Genomic DNA, 15,857 nt, shown 5'->3' on the forward strand with positions numbered 1-15,857 from the left:
CCGGGTGTGGCAGCTAATCACGCTAACCACTACACCACAGAGGCGGACTCATGACATTTTTCCTAATTTTTTTCGAAAACGAAAGCGTATTGACCTAAACCGTTATACACGAGTTACTGTTGATTGTCCTCCAGTGTTTATTATACAAGGGAAATAAAAAAATTAAAAAGAAACTGTGGAATAGTAAACAGGAAAATCAAACAGGGTAGGGAGAGTAGAGAAACAAGAAAACAGCTAATGAGGGAACTGAATAGAGTGAAAAAGGAAGGAAAAGATAATTATTTGAATGGCATACTTCAAGAGGGTAATGACCACAAAGGGAAACGGGAAAAGCTGTATTCATATATCAGGAATCAAAAAGGAAAAGGAATCAAAATTCCTACAACGGTGGGAGAAGAGGGTGAACTCTATTTAACAGATACTGAGAAAGCAAACCTATTTAGTAGGGATTTCAGAGATTCAGTAGATGATTGTCCGGAGTTGGAAACCGAAACAGAAAATAGAGAGGGAGACACAGAGGGAAACAAGAAGCTTCTCATTAACAAATGAAGATATTTTCAGAAAAATCCAACTGTTCAGCAAGGAAAAGCAGCAGGAAGTGATCAAATTACTGGGGAGTTGTTAAAGACAATGGGGTGGTACATAGTGCCCTATTTAACATTTCTCTTTGACTATGTCATAAATAATAGTGTAATACCAAAGGAATGGAAGGAATCTATAATAATACCAATTTATAAAGGAAAGGGTGATAAAAGGAAACCAGAGAACTACAGACCAATCAGCCTGACCAGTATATTTTGTAAAATACTGGAGAGTTTAATATCAAAATACATCAGAGGGGTATGTGATGATAAAAATTGGTTCATGAGGAGCCAGTATGGACTTAGAAAGGAATTTTCTTGTGAAGCACGACTGGTGGGATTTCTGCAGGACATATCAGATCAATTGGTTTCAGGAGGCCAGTTATATTGCATAGCCATAGATCTTTCCAAAGCCTTTGATAGAGTGGAACATGGAATATTATTAAAGAAATTGGAGGGAATAGGATTGGACGTAAGGGTTACACGTTGGGTAAAAGCATTTCTAAATTCAAGGGTTCAGAAAGTCAAAGTAGGAAATAATGTATCGCAGGAAGAGAAAGTTTGGAAGGGAATTGCACAGGATAGTATAATCGGTCCATTATTTTTCTTAATATATGTAAATGATTTAGGGAATAATATAACATCAAAATTACGATTGTATGCAGATGACATAATTGTTTATAGGGAAATAAATAACATTGAGGATTGTTTAGAATTACAAAGGGACCTTGAGAATATCCAACAATGGGTTGAAGAGAATAATATGAAGGTTAATGGAGGCAAATCAATTGTTACAACGTTTACAAACAGAAGTTTTAAAACTGAATTTGAATATACTTTGGATGAGGTAGTTATCCCAAAAGATGACAAGTGCAAATACTTAGGTGTGAGATTTGAAAGTAATTTGCACTGGAAGGATCATGTGGATGACATTGTTGGGAAAGCATACAGATCGTTACATGTCATAATGAGGCTACTTAAAGGATGCAACAAAGAATTAAAAGAGAAAAGTATGGTTCGTCCATTATTGGAATATGCAAACAGTGTTTGGGACCCTCACCAAGAATACCTAATAAAAGAAATAGGTAGTGTGCAGAGGAAAGCAGCAAGATTTGTAACAGGGGATTTCAGGAGGAAGAGTAGTGTATCAGGAATGTTAAAGGAACTTGGGTGGGAAACTTTAAGTAAGAGAAGGGAGAAAACTAGACTTGCAGGATTATGTAGAGCCTTTACAGGAGAAGAAGCATGGGGAGATATCCGTGAGATTTTTCAATTGGAAAACAATTATATCGGCAAGACTGACCACAAATATAAAATTAGAAGGAATTTTAGCAGAAGCGACTGGGGTAAATTTTCATTTATTGGGAAGGGTGTGAAAGAGTGGAACAGTTTACCAGGGTTAGTGTTTGATCCTTTTCCAAAATCTGTACAGATATTCAAGAAGAGAATAAACAGCAACAGATAAAATACATGAAATATTAGAGGGCATTCGACCAGTGCAGGTTAATGTAAATAAAAATGTGTGTAAATAAATTAATTCCATCCCCTGGTCTAAGGAGTTTGGACAGCCAAAGTAGGGGACTGCCTGTAGGGGTGAAGTACAGTGGGGACTTCGAGGGCCCTGGGACCGCTACGGTAGCTGTGAAGGCCCTTCAGGAACTCTGAAAAGTGGTGGCAAAAGGGGCTCTGGTTAAGACGCAGCAGGACGTTATGCTACTTGGGTTAAAAAAATAAATTAAATAAATGCAATGTAAATTTTAATCTTATACCAGTTGTATTGTATCATTTGAAGTAATTCCACAAACTGTATATGGGTTGACTATGTTTGTAAGTATATGAGATATTATATGTAGAATTTTGTAAATAATATAAATTTATTAAGGATGAGCTGTGTGTTTAACAGAAAAAATTGTTAGCGTAAATTGTATAATATTGTATTATAGGAAAATTTTCTTCTCTTGTTAATTTAATATTTAGTGCTTGACAATAATGTATTTTAGTGTACCATTTGCCACCGAGGTAGACACCTCATTTGCAAATAAAGAGATTTTGATTTTGAACAGGTACATTAGCTCGTTGCAATTGATTGGACGCAGGGTTTAACCCCTCCTTATCTTTCTTTCTTAATCTGTTTACCCTCCAGGGTTGGTTTTTCCCTCGGTCTCAGCGAGGGATCCCACCTCTACCGCCTTAGGGACAGTGTCCTGGAGCGTGAGACATTGGATAGGGGATACAACTGGGGAGGATGACCAATACCTCGCCCAGGCGGCCTCATCTGCTACGCTAAACAGGAGCTTTGTGGGTGATGGGAAGATTGGAAGGGATAGACAAGGAAGCGGCCGTGGCCTTAAGTTAGGTACCATCCCGGCATTTGCCTGGAGGAGAAGTGGGAAACAATGGAAAACACTTCCAGAATGGCTGAGGTGGGAATCGAACCCACCTCTACTCATTTGACCTCCAGAGGCTGAGTGGACCCCGTTTCAGCCCTCGTACCATTTTTCAAATTTTCGTGGCAGAGCCGGGAATTGAACCCGGGCCTCCGGGGGTGGCAGCTAATCACACTAACCACTACACCACAAAGGCGGACACCCCTCCGTGTAAAATCTATAAGCAACTGCTGCACTGGAGACACTGACAAGTTTCAGTCTGTTGGAAACTCTAACCTATTTTCAATATCGTCTAGTACCTTTTTATTATGGCTTTGGTAATGATAAGTATTTCTTCTAACAACTCTAAAAAGTCGTTATTTCTTAGTATGGCTCGTCCTTTGCCTTCTTCAATTTATAAATAGACTTCATACAGCAGCAAAGCTTCAAACTACTGGGCGAGTTGGCCATGCGGTTAGAGGTGCGCGGCTGTGAGCTTCCACCCGGGTAATAATAGGTTTGAATCCCACTGTTGGCAGCCCTGGAGATGGTTTTCCGTGGTTTCCCTTTTTCACACCAGTCAAATGCTGGGGCTGTACCTTAATTAAGGCCACGACGCTTCCTTCCGACTCCTAGACCTTTCCTATCCCATCGTCGCCATAAGACTTATCTGTGTCGGTGCGACGTAAAGTCATTAGCTAAAAAGCTCAAACGTTTTCTACATGCCTCCATTTTTAAATCTTAGCAGTTGTTAAGAGGTTTAACACAGGGCTACTGCCAGGTTTATTTAACAATTTGTTAGAGTTAAAAATTCTTGATAAGGCGACCTTTTTGTTAAATTATGTGTTAAGTCTCCTTAACAGCAGAGTTAACACTTAACATTCGTTGAAGAAACTGGGCCTCGATGTGTTAGTGGGATGATAAACAAAATTCTCCTAGATAAAGAGCACACAAAATTACAATTTCTCTTTTACTTATCAAATGCTAATTAACAAAAAACCATTCGGTTAAACATTTTCGTACAACACATCCATTATTAGATTATTCGTCACCACGTCACCTTCGGCCCGGTACGGCAGCAATGATTTTCCTGTATTGTGGTCTGAGTATTTTAGTTGGTCATGCTTTATGTTATTCTAGCTCGTTCGTCACGTTGGATTCCATGTCACACTATAAGTTTGTAGGCAAAATGTTCCAAATTCGTGATACAACTCACCACGAGGTTACGTTTCACATGACCAATGCAAACTTATACAGTTCCACTTAACAACACTTCTATTACCGTACCTGGGCCCATAACCTGTTGTTATTTTTGGTTGCAGAAGTGATTATATCTTAGGATATTTAAACAGAGCAGATTGTAACTCACTACGTTGCTTTCAATAAAGACCAGAAGATCAGACATTCTATTCTTCATACGCCTCTTCAATACATCATGAGAAATATACATACTAGAATTGGCATACGGTGCCAACCTATCATTACCATCATTCTCAGTACGGAATAAACACATAAAGATACCATCAACGACATGAAAGTTTGTTGGATACCATTCATGATCATCATCATCAACAACAACAACAACAACAACATTTTCACAGTTGTCATTTGCATCAAATATTTAAAAAAAATCCCGGTGTTTTTAATGTATATTTTAGGCGGTGTGTTGTGGAATATTTAAAAATACTACTACTATCTCTTACTGGAATGTCAAGACCACAGACCAGTACACTGTGATCACTGAAGTCATGGTAAACTTTATACACATTGTTTTACATTGTGCATTAATATAAATAAGATTTAAGAGCTTAGAACTTTATTTTTTCAAGTTGTCTCTTTACGTAGCACCGAGACATATAGGTCTTATGGCGACAATGGGACAGGAAAGGGTTAGGAGTTTGAAGGAAGCGGTCGTGGCATTAATTAAGGTACAGCCCCAGCATTTGCCTGGTGTAAAAATGGGGAACAACGGAAAACCATGTTCAGGGCTGCCAACAGTGGGGTTCGAACCTACTATCTCCCGAATACTGAATACTGGCTGCACTTAAGCGACTGCAGCTATCGAGCTCGGTAACGGAACTATTTTCTGACACTCTACTGAGGTATATATGATTACAAGATAGTTGGCCATGGCATTCTCCTAGTTTACTCAACTCACTGGATTGCTGATTTTTTTAATATTTTATCAACATTAAAATCCCCAAATGTAACAAAAAGTGCCTACAATTCTTATTCATTAACATGGTTGTACAGTAAGATTTCAGACCTTTTCATATGGTTTAGAGGGTAAATGCGATGGCTTATAAGTCTCTGGTAAGACCCTAATTAAGTTAGAGTATGGTTCCAATGTATGGGACCCACACTGGCCTACTTGTTATGAGAACTGGAATGTTCCAAGAGAAAGCAGCTCGATTTTTTTCTGGACGATTTCGGACAAAGGATTAGGGTTACGAAAATGTTGCAAACTTTTTGCTGCGAAGACTTGGGAGTAAGAAGACGAGATGCTCATCTATGTTGTATGTTACGATCTTTCGGTGTATAGATGGCGTGGAATGACGTTAGAGGAGAAATAAACTGAAGTGGGCCTTTAATGTGTAGGAAAGATCACAATATGAAAATATAGTTGGATTTCAAAAGGTCATATTGAGTCAAATATCATTTATAAGACGAGGAGTAAGTGATTGGAATATGTTAGCAAGGAAAATGTTCAATGAATTTCCAAGTCTTTGAAAATAATTAAGAATATGCTTAGTAAACAATTGTTAGGGAATCTGCCATATGGGAAAACAGCCTTAAATGCAGATCGCTAATGACTTATTATAATAATACTATCTTTTAAGAAAGCAGAAATATCTATAACCTCAGCCACTATATATACAAGGAATGCTGAGTTCAGTTTAGTGAGTTATACTATTTACCTAATTACAGTAATAATTACACTTATCTCGTAATGATCCCTCTTTTCAATAGGTACTATATTATGCAATATTTACATTATATTTCTAATCCAGGAACTAGTTTCGGTCTTGCTTGGCCATCATCAGCCTTAATGCAAAACTGTACAAACACATCCAATAACTAAAACAAATGTAGATACACACACAAATGGCATTGAAAAGTATAAAAAACTTCTGGTATGAACTATGTGCACATCATGTAAAATATTGCGAAATTAAAATTAGGCTCTAAAATTCTTAGATGCGTTGCATCATGTTAAAATGTTCCATTAGTGTTTTTTGTTAAAATATCATGAGAATGCTGACAAGTTCCTCTGTTAGACATTGTCAATGTTTGAATCAAAGATGGCACACGAAGATATGGTTAAAAAACTGATACGTTCTTAATTTGTAGCTGGTAGACATTCGCAATTCAATGCACTGTCCATGAAGTTAACCTTTCGTTGCGGCAAGTGGTGCGTGGCCTATTGTTGTCTGCCTCGTACTAACGGTTGTCAACCGTTAGTACGAGTTTAATTATTGAAGGTGTTATACTAACAGCGTGACTGTCGGTCTTTCGTAAACTTCTGTGCCTTCTTTTGTAGAATCAATTCAGCGAACTAGTTATAGGTCCAGATCATCTGTTGTTGATGTAGTGAGCTATCGTAGGTCAGTCCTATCATATTGATATTAATTACGAGATCGGTTGACAACCGTTACTACGAGGCACACAACAATAGGCCACATACCAACATGCCGCAACGAAAGGTTAACTTCATGGACACCGCATTGAATAGCAAATGTCTCCCAGCTACAAATTAAGAATGTGCCAGTTATTTGACCATATCTTCGTGTGCCATCCTTGATTCAACCATTGACAATGTCTAACAGAGGAACGTTTTAGCATTTTCATGATATTTTAACAAGAATCACATTTTAAAATGGTGCAACGCATCTAAGAATTTCAGAGCCTAATTTTAATTTCGTCATATTTTACATGTTGTGCACATAGTTCATCCCAGTTGTATTTAACACTTTTTAATGTCATTTTTATGTGCTTGTACATTTGTTTTAGTTATTGGACGTGTTTGTACAGTTTTGCATTAAGACTGATGATGGATAGCCAAGGCTGAAACTAGTTCCTAGATTAAAATGTAATGTAAACATTGCATAATATAGTATTTAAAAGGTGAACCATTACGAAATAAGTTTAATTATTATTGTGATCACAGTTCAATACGGATCAAAACCATGAAGTATATATCCAATGGTCATGACGTAATTGTTGACGGAAATTTAGGGAATTGTATTGTTGAGTGTGCTGCGACATATTGAACATAGTTTAGTGGGGTGATATGTTAATATTCTGTTGCTGGTGTTATACTAACAGCGTGACTGTCGGTCTTCCGTAAACTTCTGTGTCTTTTTTATGGTATTAATTCAGTGAGCTAGTTATAATTCCAGGTCATCTGTTGTTGATCTAGTGAACTATCGTAGATCAGTCCTATCATATTACTACTACTTAGCAGACCGATTGTAAAATAATGTGCATATACTATTTCAAGTATGTTATTTGCTCTGAGTGAAAATGTGGTATACCTGTAGTCAGTTATAGTAGTGGTGTTATTATTTTACTTAATCGCTGTACATCTGTCAATGCTCGGATGTTCGGATGTGGTTCTGCAGTTGGTCCCGGAGTTGTTCGATCGGATTCAACTCGGGGCTTTTTAGTAGCCTCTCCATATTTTGGCACGTGGTGCTCCTCCAAGAATCTTCGAAGGATCTCGATATCATTAGGTATCACTCGCGGCAATACGATCTAGTCAATAGAAAGCAGTTCCTGCTTAGGAAAGGTTATTCCACCAAAGCTCAAATTATAGAATTCCAGTAAGATATAACAGATATCCTAGATTCGGGAGTTCAAATGGACTGTGTTGCGATTGACGTATCTAAGGTATTTGACAGGGTTGATCATGGGAGATTACTGGCAGAAATGAGTGCAGTTCGACTAGATAAATGGCCACACAGGCATCAATTTTTGGTAATGAGACAAAGTCTCTCATAGTGCATTGGCACTTCCGGTAGCTCCAAGTGGCCTACGCAGTGGCCTCCACGGTATGCACTAGCCATGCGCCTTGGTGAGCCCAATTTAGCACACGGGGGCGAAACGCTGGCAACCAGGAATGAGTTAGCTGGAAAATTTATAATGTCCAATTCCGGACCATTTATATTGGTATTAGACAAAAGGGTGACTGAAAAGGTAGCTATATTTCTAGAAAATAGAACTCAGAGAATAAGAATAGGTAAAGCATTATCTTATCCTGTAATCATTAAGAGTGGAATTCATCAAGGCAGCATTGCTTTATATTTTCTTATATACATATATGAATTATAGGAGTAGAGAATTCGACAGCATGATTATAAACGGGGTTAAAAGTCAGGTTGTGAGGTGTTTTTGCTACTTGCTTTACGTCGCACTGACACATATCGGTCTTATGGCGACGATGGGCTGTGAGTTTCACTAAATTGAAAAGTTCTCTCAGTTTTAATTACTGCGTTGATGGGTGCGAAAGTTCCTTATGGGGAATACTGTAAGTGCCTAGGTATTAATATAAGGAGATACCTTCATTGGGGTTATCACATAAGCGGAATTGTAAATAAAGAGTACAGATCTCTGCATATGGTTATGATGTTATTTAGAGGCTGTGGTAAGCATATAAAAAGGGCATATAAGTCTCTGGTAATACCCAAACTAGAGTATGGTTCAAGTGTATGGGGCCCTCACCAGGATTACTTGATTCGAGAACTGGAATAAAATCAAAGAAAAAGAGATGGATTTGTTCTGGGTGATATCCGACTTCTTATACTTCTCCCCCTATTCCCACACTTCTGGGGTCACGGATGCAAACTGTGTCGAAGGTGTTAATTTGGCCCTGTTTTACGGCCGGTTGACGTTCCTCACGCCAACCATTTATGGAGCATGTAATCACTATTGCGTGTTTCTGTGGTGGTTGTTAGTGTGTTGTGCTGTCTGTATATGAAGGGGAAGGTGTTATGACAAACAAAAATCACAGTCCCCGAGCAAGAGTTAATTTCAATGAATTTCTACTTGCTTTGCAGTTATTTAAGAAAATACTAGGTAAACAATGTATAGGGTAACTGCCAAATGGGTGATTAACCTAAATGGAGATCTGTGGTGATTGATTGGTTAACTGATATGGTCGAAGAGTTAAGGATTATTGCGAATGTTCATGAGATAGTTTTCATGTGATGATTTTTTTTGCCTGCCCACACCATAACACGTCGTTCTGCGTAAGCAACATTGGTTTTTACAGCTGTCAAATTAAACGACACCCGACCTTTTCAGCAGACTTTTAAACGACGACCTGAATGATATAACGCCGAATGAATTTGTACAAGAACAGCATAAGGTGCCAATTTCTTTGCTGTCGGTGCAGATGATATCCAACAAACTGTAGTCTCCTGCTTCCATGTCATTTTGTCCAGTGCAGGTATTTGAAGAGGTCATCTGGACTTTTAAGTTGGTCTCTAGAAGCCTATTTCTGATTTTTTTTGTTACCGATTGGTACTCCAGAAATCTGCTGTCAGTCCACCTTGTGCTCGTGATGGAATTTCGCGGATTCGGAGAGCTCGTAGACCTGCAAAGCGATTTGCCCTGAGATTGTTTTCCTTTGGCGTATCATACCTAGGGTTGCCATACGTACTGAAAATGCGGGATTGTCCTGAATTTGAGCATGTGTCCCGAAGTCCTGACTGAAATTTTAAAAATCCCTAAATGTCCTGGATTTTAAAAGTCAAAGCAAATTATTTAAAATGTTGCTCAAACATTTTTGAAAGGGAATGGGATTTTTTAGGTTGGCCGTTCTGAAGCAGATTCTGACGACATTATCTGACGTCGTGGGAACAGGCTTGATCTACTCTAACGCTATCTACTTCCGCCCAGGAGACGCGTGTTGAATAATGATGAAAATGTTGTATCCATGTTAGCTAGTAATAAATGGGTTCTGTTTTTAAAGCAATTTGAATCCAGTGAGCAATATTCTGAATTGCTTACCTGGCCATAATGCATGTGTGTAAACAATTTTTATTGAATTCACAATGGACAGGTGACGGAAATAGACTGACAGTAGAATCTGTAAAATCAATATTATAGCTGCAATACAATTTTAAATGAATATCTTGGCAGGAATTTCATGATTGCATTAAAGAAAATAATTAGTTGCTAAAACGTGTGTCAAAAGTATGATTGGTACTTCTGTATCATAAATATCTTTAAGCAAAGATAAATACATAATGTTTTTATTATTTGTTTATTCGTGTTATTAAGAAATGAATTCCGCGTGAGCTGTCCTATCTGTTACTTAAAAATCTATGCAGCTAACTCTGAAGATTATATAATTTTGGAGTGGTCTGTAAAGTAGGCGTTTGACATTTAGTATGATTTCCTATTTTTTTCTCTATTTGATTTTTAACATTAACGACATACTATAACAAGTGTGTATTTTGGAAACGGACGAGGCAGTTCAAATGGAATTACCCAAATGCACTCGTTGGAACCATAGGCGCCGACTTCTGCTCTTGAATACGGGGGCAAGGATGAAAATATAAAATATGATTGCGGTAGCGTACCACTATATGTATGGGCGCAAGTGCTCCGTGGAGTCGGCGCCTATGGTTGGAACTTGTCGATGTTGGTGTCCTAAATTTCATCCTGAACCTTATGGCAACCATACAAACCAGGACTTGTATGTTTACTTTTCCTTTGTCCTACCTCGGTTCACACGATCAGGCATGATTTTTGAACATTTCGGTTTACCAGACCAACCTTCGCGTAAACTTTTTTCCGAGGTATTCGCACGTTTGAATTGATACTGACTCCTCTTAAACATTCGGATTGCTGTGAAGCCCTTGCACATGGATGCCGTAATAGTCCAATTAATATTCCACTTTGCATTCGCACAAGCAGTTACGAATATCTAAATATGTTACGAAATTTCTTATTTATAAAGCTAATATAGACGTATATGTTATTATAACTTATTAATCTGATCGACCTGTAAGTATTGTGGAGTTGATCCCTTTCCTTAATCATCTTCCATAATATGCTTTTATTTCTGTGTGATAGTGCAGTATTATGAACGAAAACGCTTGAAATGTTATATTTCTAATTTCACTAATCACGAAAACCAATTTCTTGCTTAAGTAAACCTAAACCTTACAATGTTCTTCTTTATGAACGTTACCCTATAAATTAATGTGGTGTGTCATATGTTTCTTCCGCGACTCCCGCCAATACGCATGCGCCCGTAAGATCAAGTTTATTGTGTGAAAAAATGGTGTGTTCGTCAATATTTTTGTTTCCGAAAAGGAACACAATTATGAAATGAAGTGTGTTTAGAACTTATCTAATTCTTGTGGTTTAGTTGTTATTGTGAAGTTGTTATGAAAATTTTAGACTGAAGAATGGCGTGAACTACTCCGCAATCATGAGGAACAAACTCCTAATAAAGTGACGCTAGCACAGCAAAAGTTTTTCATTCCCAGTATGAAGGAAATGGTAGGGGGCTGCTGTGTATGTTCGGATGAACGAGGGTGGGCCGAGAACCCCCTCGTTTATTGTGATGGTCAAGGATGCACTGTAGCTGTTCACCAGGGTAACTACATCTTAAAAATAGACTTCCAGTCAGCTGAGAGACCCACTCAGAGATACTTCTGAACCCTCTCTTCCCCATGCCTGAAACAAAAGAAAAAAGTATACCTGACGTTATATGCAATTATCATTTCTATTTTACATTTATTTGGGAATTAGTGGGATACTGTTATCCTGAAGTTCTAACTGAGGTTAAGTATGTTTGGGATTGGTTTTGAAAGAAGTACTTGTTTAGGGGATTGACCTGAAATCCTTGTCTGTCATTTTATCTTTGTCAGAATTTAAATTTCGTTCTGCCTTCTTTTTTCAGCTTGTTATGGAATTGTAACTGTCCCAACAGGACCGTGGTTTTGTCGAAAATGTGAATCTCAGGAACGTGCTGTTAGAGTGGTGAGTAGCCATTGCTGGTGTGTTGATAATGATTCACTTTCCATTGAATTGCATCGTGTGCGAGTTTATGTTTTCATTCATTGTTCTGTGGGATATTACAGAACTGACAGAATTCCAATGGGTTGTTGGCTAGTTTTGTAATCTCGTGTTATGTTGTATTATACCTGTATGGGACTTGAAGGGAAATGCAGGAAGATAACGGACAGTTCAAGCTACAACTTCCATAACAGTTTGTTGTGAAGAAAAGGCATGGGTGGTATTGGTTCTCCTATTTCTGTCTTGGATGTTATTAACAAATAAAATCTAGAATTTTTTTTCAGAATCTGAATGTGACACACTCTTTAGGAATGTCTGAGTGAAGGTATGATGGATTTGAACATCTTATAACAATTCTTAAATATTAAAAATTTGGAGATTTGCAATTTGAGGTTGATAAAATCAGTGTCCAACTCTTGTAAGATGGGTTCTAGGGTGGAACCTGAATAAGACACACAGCATAAGTGACATTACAGTGAAACGTAAATAATGAAAATCTTACCTTGTATCACTTGTAGAGGAGAGTTCATCATAAATGCCAGGACCCACTTGCTCACCCCAAGAAATATTATTTACTTTTATAACCTAATATCATTAATCATTATTTACGTGTTATCTCCCATATCTTCTGCAGTTTTTGCCATTGCCTGAAATGTCTTACTATCTGATATCACTTCCCAAAATCAACATGATAGCTTATGTTACTAATTACCACACAATAAAAAAATCCCAAACAGTTGGGCCAATAGCCTGACACAAAACAAGTCACTACACTCCCTTTGAGAGGCTCTCTGTGAAGCATCCTCTGACGTGTTTGATCAATGGTTTTGTAAAGAAGACAATGTCCACCCACTGACAATCATGGTTCTGGAGTTGTGCAGTTGGCAGCAGTTTGTTGGAATGGAGCATTTATGAACTAGCAAAAAAAGAAACTATGCTTTGGTGAGATGCAGGTGCTGCTGGTGGAGTATTCATCAATTTTCCTGTAGGAGTCTTACTCAAGTTGTAGGCCTACTGATTCTGACAGTAAATGAATTTGTTACCATTGATCTGCTTATTGTATATTTACCAAGAAAAAGCAGGCATAGATGGTTTTACTTTGTTAGGTGTATGTGTCTATTAATATATTGCCATTGGCTTCTTATGATTAGGTTCTCATTAGTAACAGGTTACAGCCTGTTTATGGGGCATAAGGACTTTGTTGAGGTATGTGTGTTTACTTAAATTTCACTGGTGTTCGAGACAGTCAAGCGTGTGCTTGGTTTGCGACCAACCTCTGTGTGCTTGGTTTGCGACCAACCTCTTGCCCATTGCCATGTACTCTCATAGACTTCTACCAAACTCCGTAGTGGTGACATCATCCAGAAACTGAGGTGCTTAGAAGAATCTTAAGCTCATCTTGCATATTGACTCTCAGCATTTTGCACAATGTGTATATAATAATTAATTTTCACAGAAATTTCTTAGAGAGGAACCGCGTTGGTTACACCACAGTACGTGATATCTGTCACATGGCCGTCCGTATAGTTCACATAGACACTGTATATCCGGGACGTGGAACTTCCCTTAACACTCTATGGTGAAACTCATGAACCGCAGAGCGGGTCAGAAAATTATTTTTGAAGGTATATTGACAATCCAAAGATGTTAATAGAATCGCGTTTGTGATGTTCGGTTCCTTTGATTACTTCAGAGCACGATGATGTGCTGTCTCTTTGAAGTAGAATATTCTTGAATGCTGGGATGTTTGTGACAAAAGAAATTTGTATTTTTTATTAGTATGTATTATGAATGCTGGGAAGGTACTGTTGGTATTAATTTGACTCCAGTTTTCACTTTTAGGCATCATCATTATTTTATAAGTGCATTGAGAACTATGATTCTTGAATAAAAGTAAAAGTCACCTGTTCAAGAAGTAATTTCCTGATTTTGAATGAGCATATAGCCTATTGGGAATACTTCACTGTTGAAAATTGGAGAGCTCGATAGCTGCAGTCGCTTAAGTGCAGCCAGTATCCAGTAATCGGGAGATAGTGGGTTCGAACCCCACTGTCGGCAGCCCTGAAGATGGTTTTCCATGGTTTCCCATTTTCACACCAGGCAAATGCTGGGGCTATACCGTAATGAAGGCCACGGACATTTCCTTCCCCCTCCTAGCCTTTTCCTATCCCATCGTCGCCATAAGACCTATGTGTGTCGGTGCGACGTAAAGTAGCTTGCTTGAAAATTGGACACTTTTTTTCTTTTTTTAATCAACAGCCAGTTTTCATGTAGCCTACAGTTTTGAGTGATAGATGAGATATAATCTATATAACTCTGTATAACACTTCAGTCTGTGTGCAGCTCTTGATTATGCACCCTGGTTTGTTTGGTACATGGCCAGCCTAAATGCACCATGAGAGGGGAAGGTCCCAGTGCTGTTAGCAGTGGTATAAAGAAACATGGCAGACAGGTTCTGGGTTGTGTAGATGAGAACAATTTACTCAATAAATATCAATCTGGATTTCACCCTAACCACAGTACTACAACAGCTCTGGTGAAAGTAATTAATGATACTGAATGCGTTATGGATAATGGTCATCTAACAATTTTAATAACGTTAGATCTGACTAAAGCCTTCAAGTTGTGGATAAAGATATACTTCTGGCAAAATTAGAATCAAACTTTCCATTCTATGTAATAACATGGATAAAATATTTTCTGTCTAATCATAGCCAGTGTGTTTACATTGTGGAAAGAGCATCCTCATGAAAGCAGGTTGAGACAGGGACACCTCTGTGTTCTATAATTTCTCCTCTTCTCTTTTCCCTTTGTATTAACGATATTTCATTAATATTGAAAACCGTAAATATCATCTAGGCCTATATGCAGATGATCCGCAGGTTTATGCTCACATGTAAGAAACCGGTATTCACAAAGCTTTACATAAAATTTATCAAGACCTTGCATGTGTCAAAATTTGGACTAAACAGACTGAGAATGAACCTTGTGAAATCTCAAGCTATAATGATTGGTTCATACTAGACCCATTATCACTTAATCCTCCAAATAACATTGAATGGAATTATTATCCCTTTCGAGATAAAGATGTAGGATTAATACTGGACAAAAACCTTGACAAACCTTGACTGGACAGAACACGTAACAGCTGTGAGCCAACAAGTCTTTTTCTCCCTTCACTCACTTAAAAAAATGAAATATTTACTTGTGTTCAAGGTCAGAAAGCTGTTGGGTCAACTTCGCCCCTTGTTATGGGCATCATCAGCCTGTAGTCCGGCTCCATGGCTAAATGGTTAGCGTGCTGGCCTTTGGTCACAGGGGTCCCGGGTTCGATTCCCGGCAGGGTCAGGAATTTTAACCTTAATTGGTTAATTTCGCTGGCACGGGGGCTGGGTGTATGTGTCGTCTTCATCATCATTTCATCCTCATAACGACGCGCAGGTCACCTACGGGTGTCAAATCAAAAGACCTGCATCTGGCGAGCCGAACATGTCCTCGGACACTCTCGGCACTAAAAGCCATACGCCATTTCATTTCATCAGCCTGTAGGTAACCTTAAGGTCAAATTTCAAGGTCAATTTTAACTTCTCTTTTAATTCATTACAGACAATATCCCTCTCAGAGGTTACCTACAGGTTGATGGATGCCGTTAACTCATTGGGTCTGAGCCATGGAACCGTTTCGTGCTTCGTCTTGGTGGACCAAATGCCGGACCACGGAACTGTTCCATTGTCTCACTTTACTATGTAATTCAACCTTTTGTCAATAGATGGCAGAGTGAGATGCATTTGTGTACAGTGACTCTATATGTACAGTGTGGCCAACGAGTGCTTCATTCTGATTGGCTCCGCCATGTTTTAGCCAAATGTCCCGTCAG

At 38.4% G+C, this 15,857-nt stretch overlaps 1 protein-coding gene across 8 annotated transcripts in view; it reads left to right on the forward strand.

The window, feature by feature from the left end:
* The first annotated feature begins 11,201 nt into the window (after positions 1-11,201).
* Positions 11,202-15,857, forward strand: part of Alh (Alhambra) — a 338,473-nt gene continuing 333,817 nt past the window's right edge. For 5 of the 8 annotated variants that reach the window (XM_067150502.2, XM_067150503.2, XM_067150504.2 and 2 more), the window contains exons 1-2: positions 11,202-11,558; positions 11,865-11,944. In XM_067150502.2, coding sequence (XP_067006603.2) covers positions 11,450-11,558; positions 11,865-11,944 — 189 coding nt within the window. In that variant the 5' untranslated portion in view covers positions 11,202-11,449. The other 3 variants (XM_067150510.2, XM_067150511.2, XM_067150508.2) reach the window with 2 other exon arrangements.

This window comes from Anabrus simplex, chromosome 6 (assembly GCF_040414725.1).
Source record: "Anabrus simplex isolate iqAnaSimp1 chromosome 6, ASM4041472v1, whole genome shotgun sequence".
In the NCBI taxonomy this organism is placed as follows: Eukaryota; Metazoa; Arthropoda; class Insecta; order Orthoptera; family Tettigoniidae; genus Anabrus; species Anabrus simplex.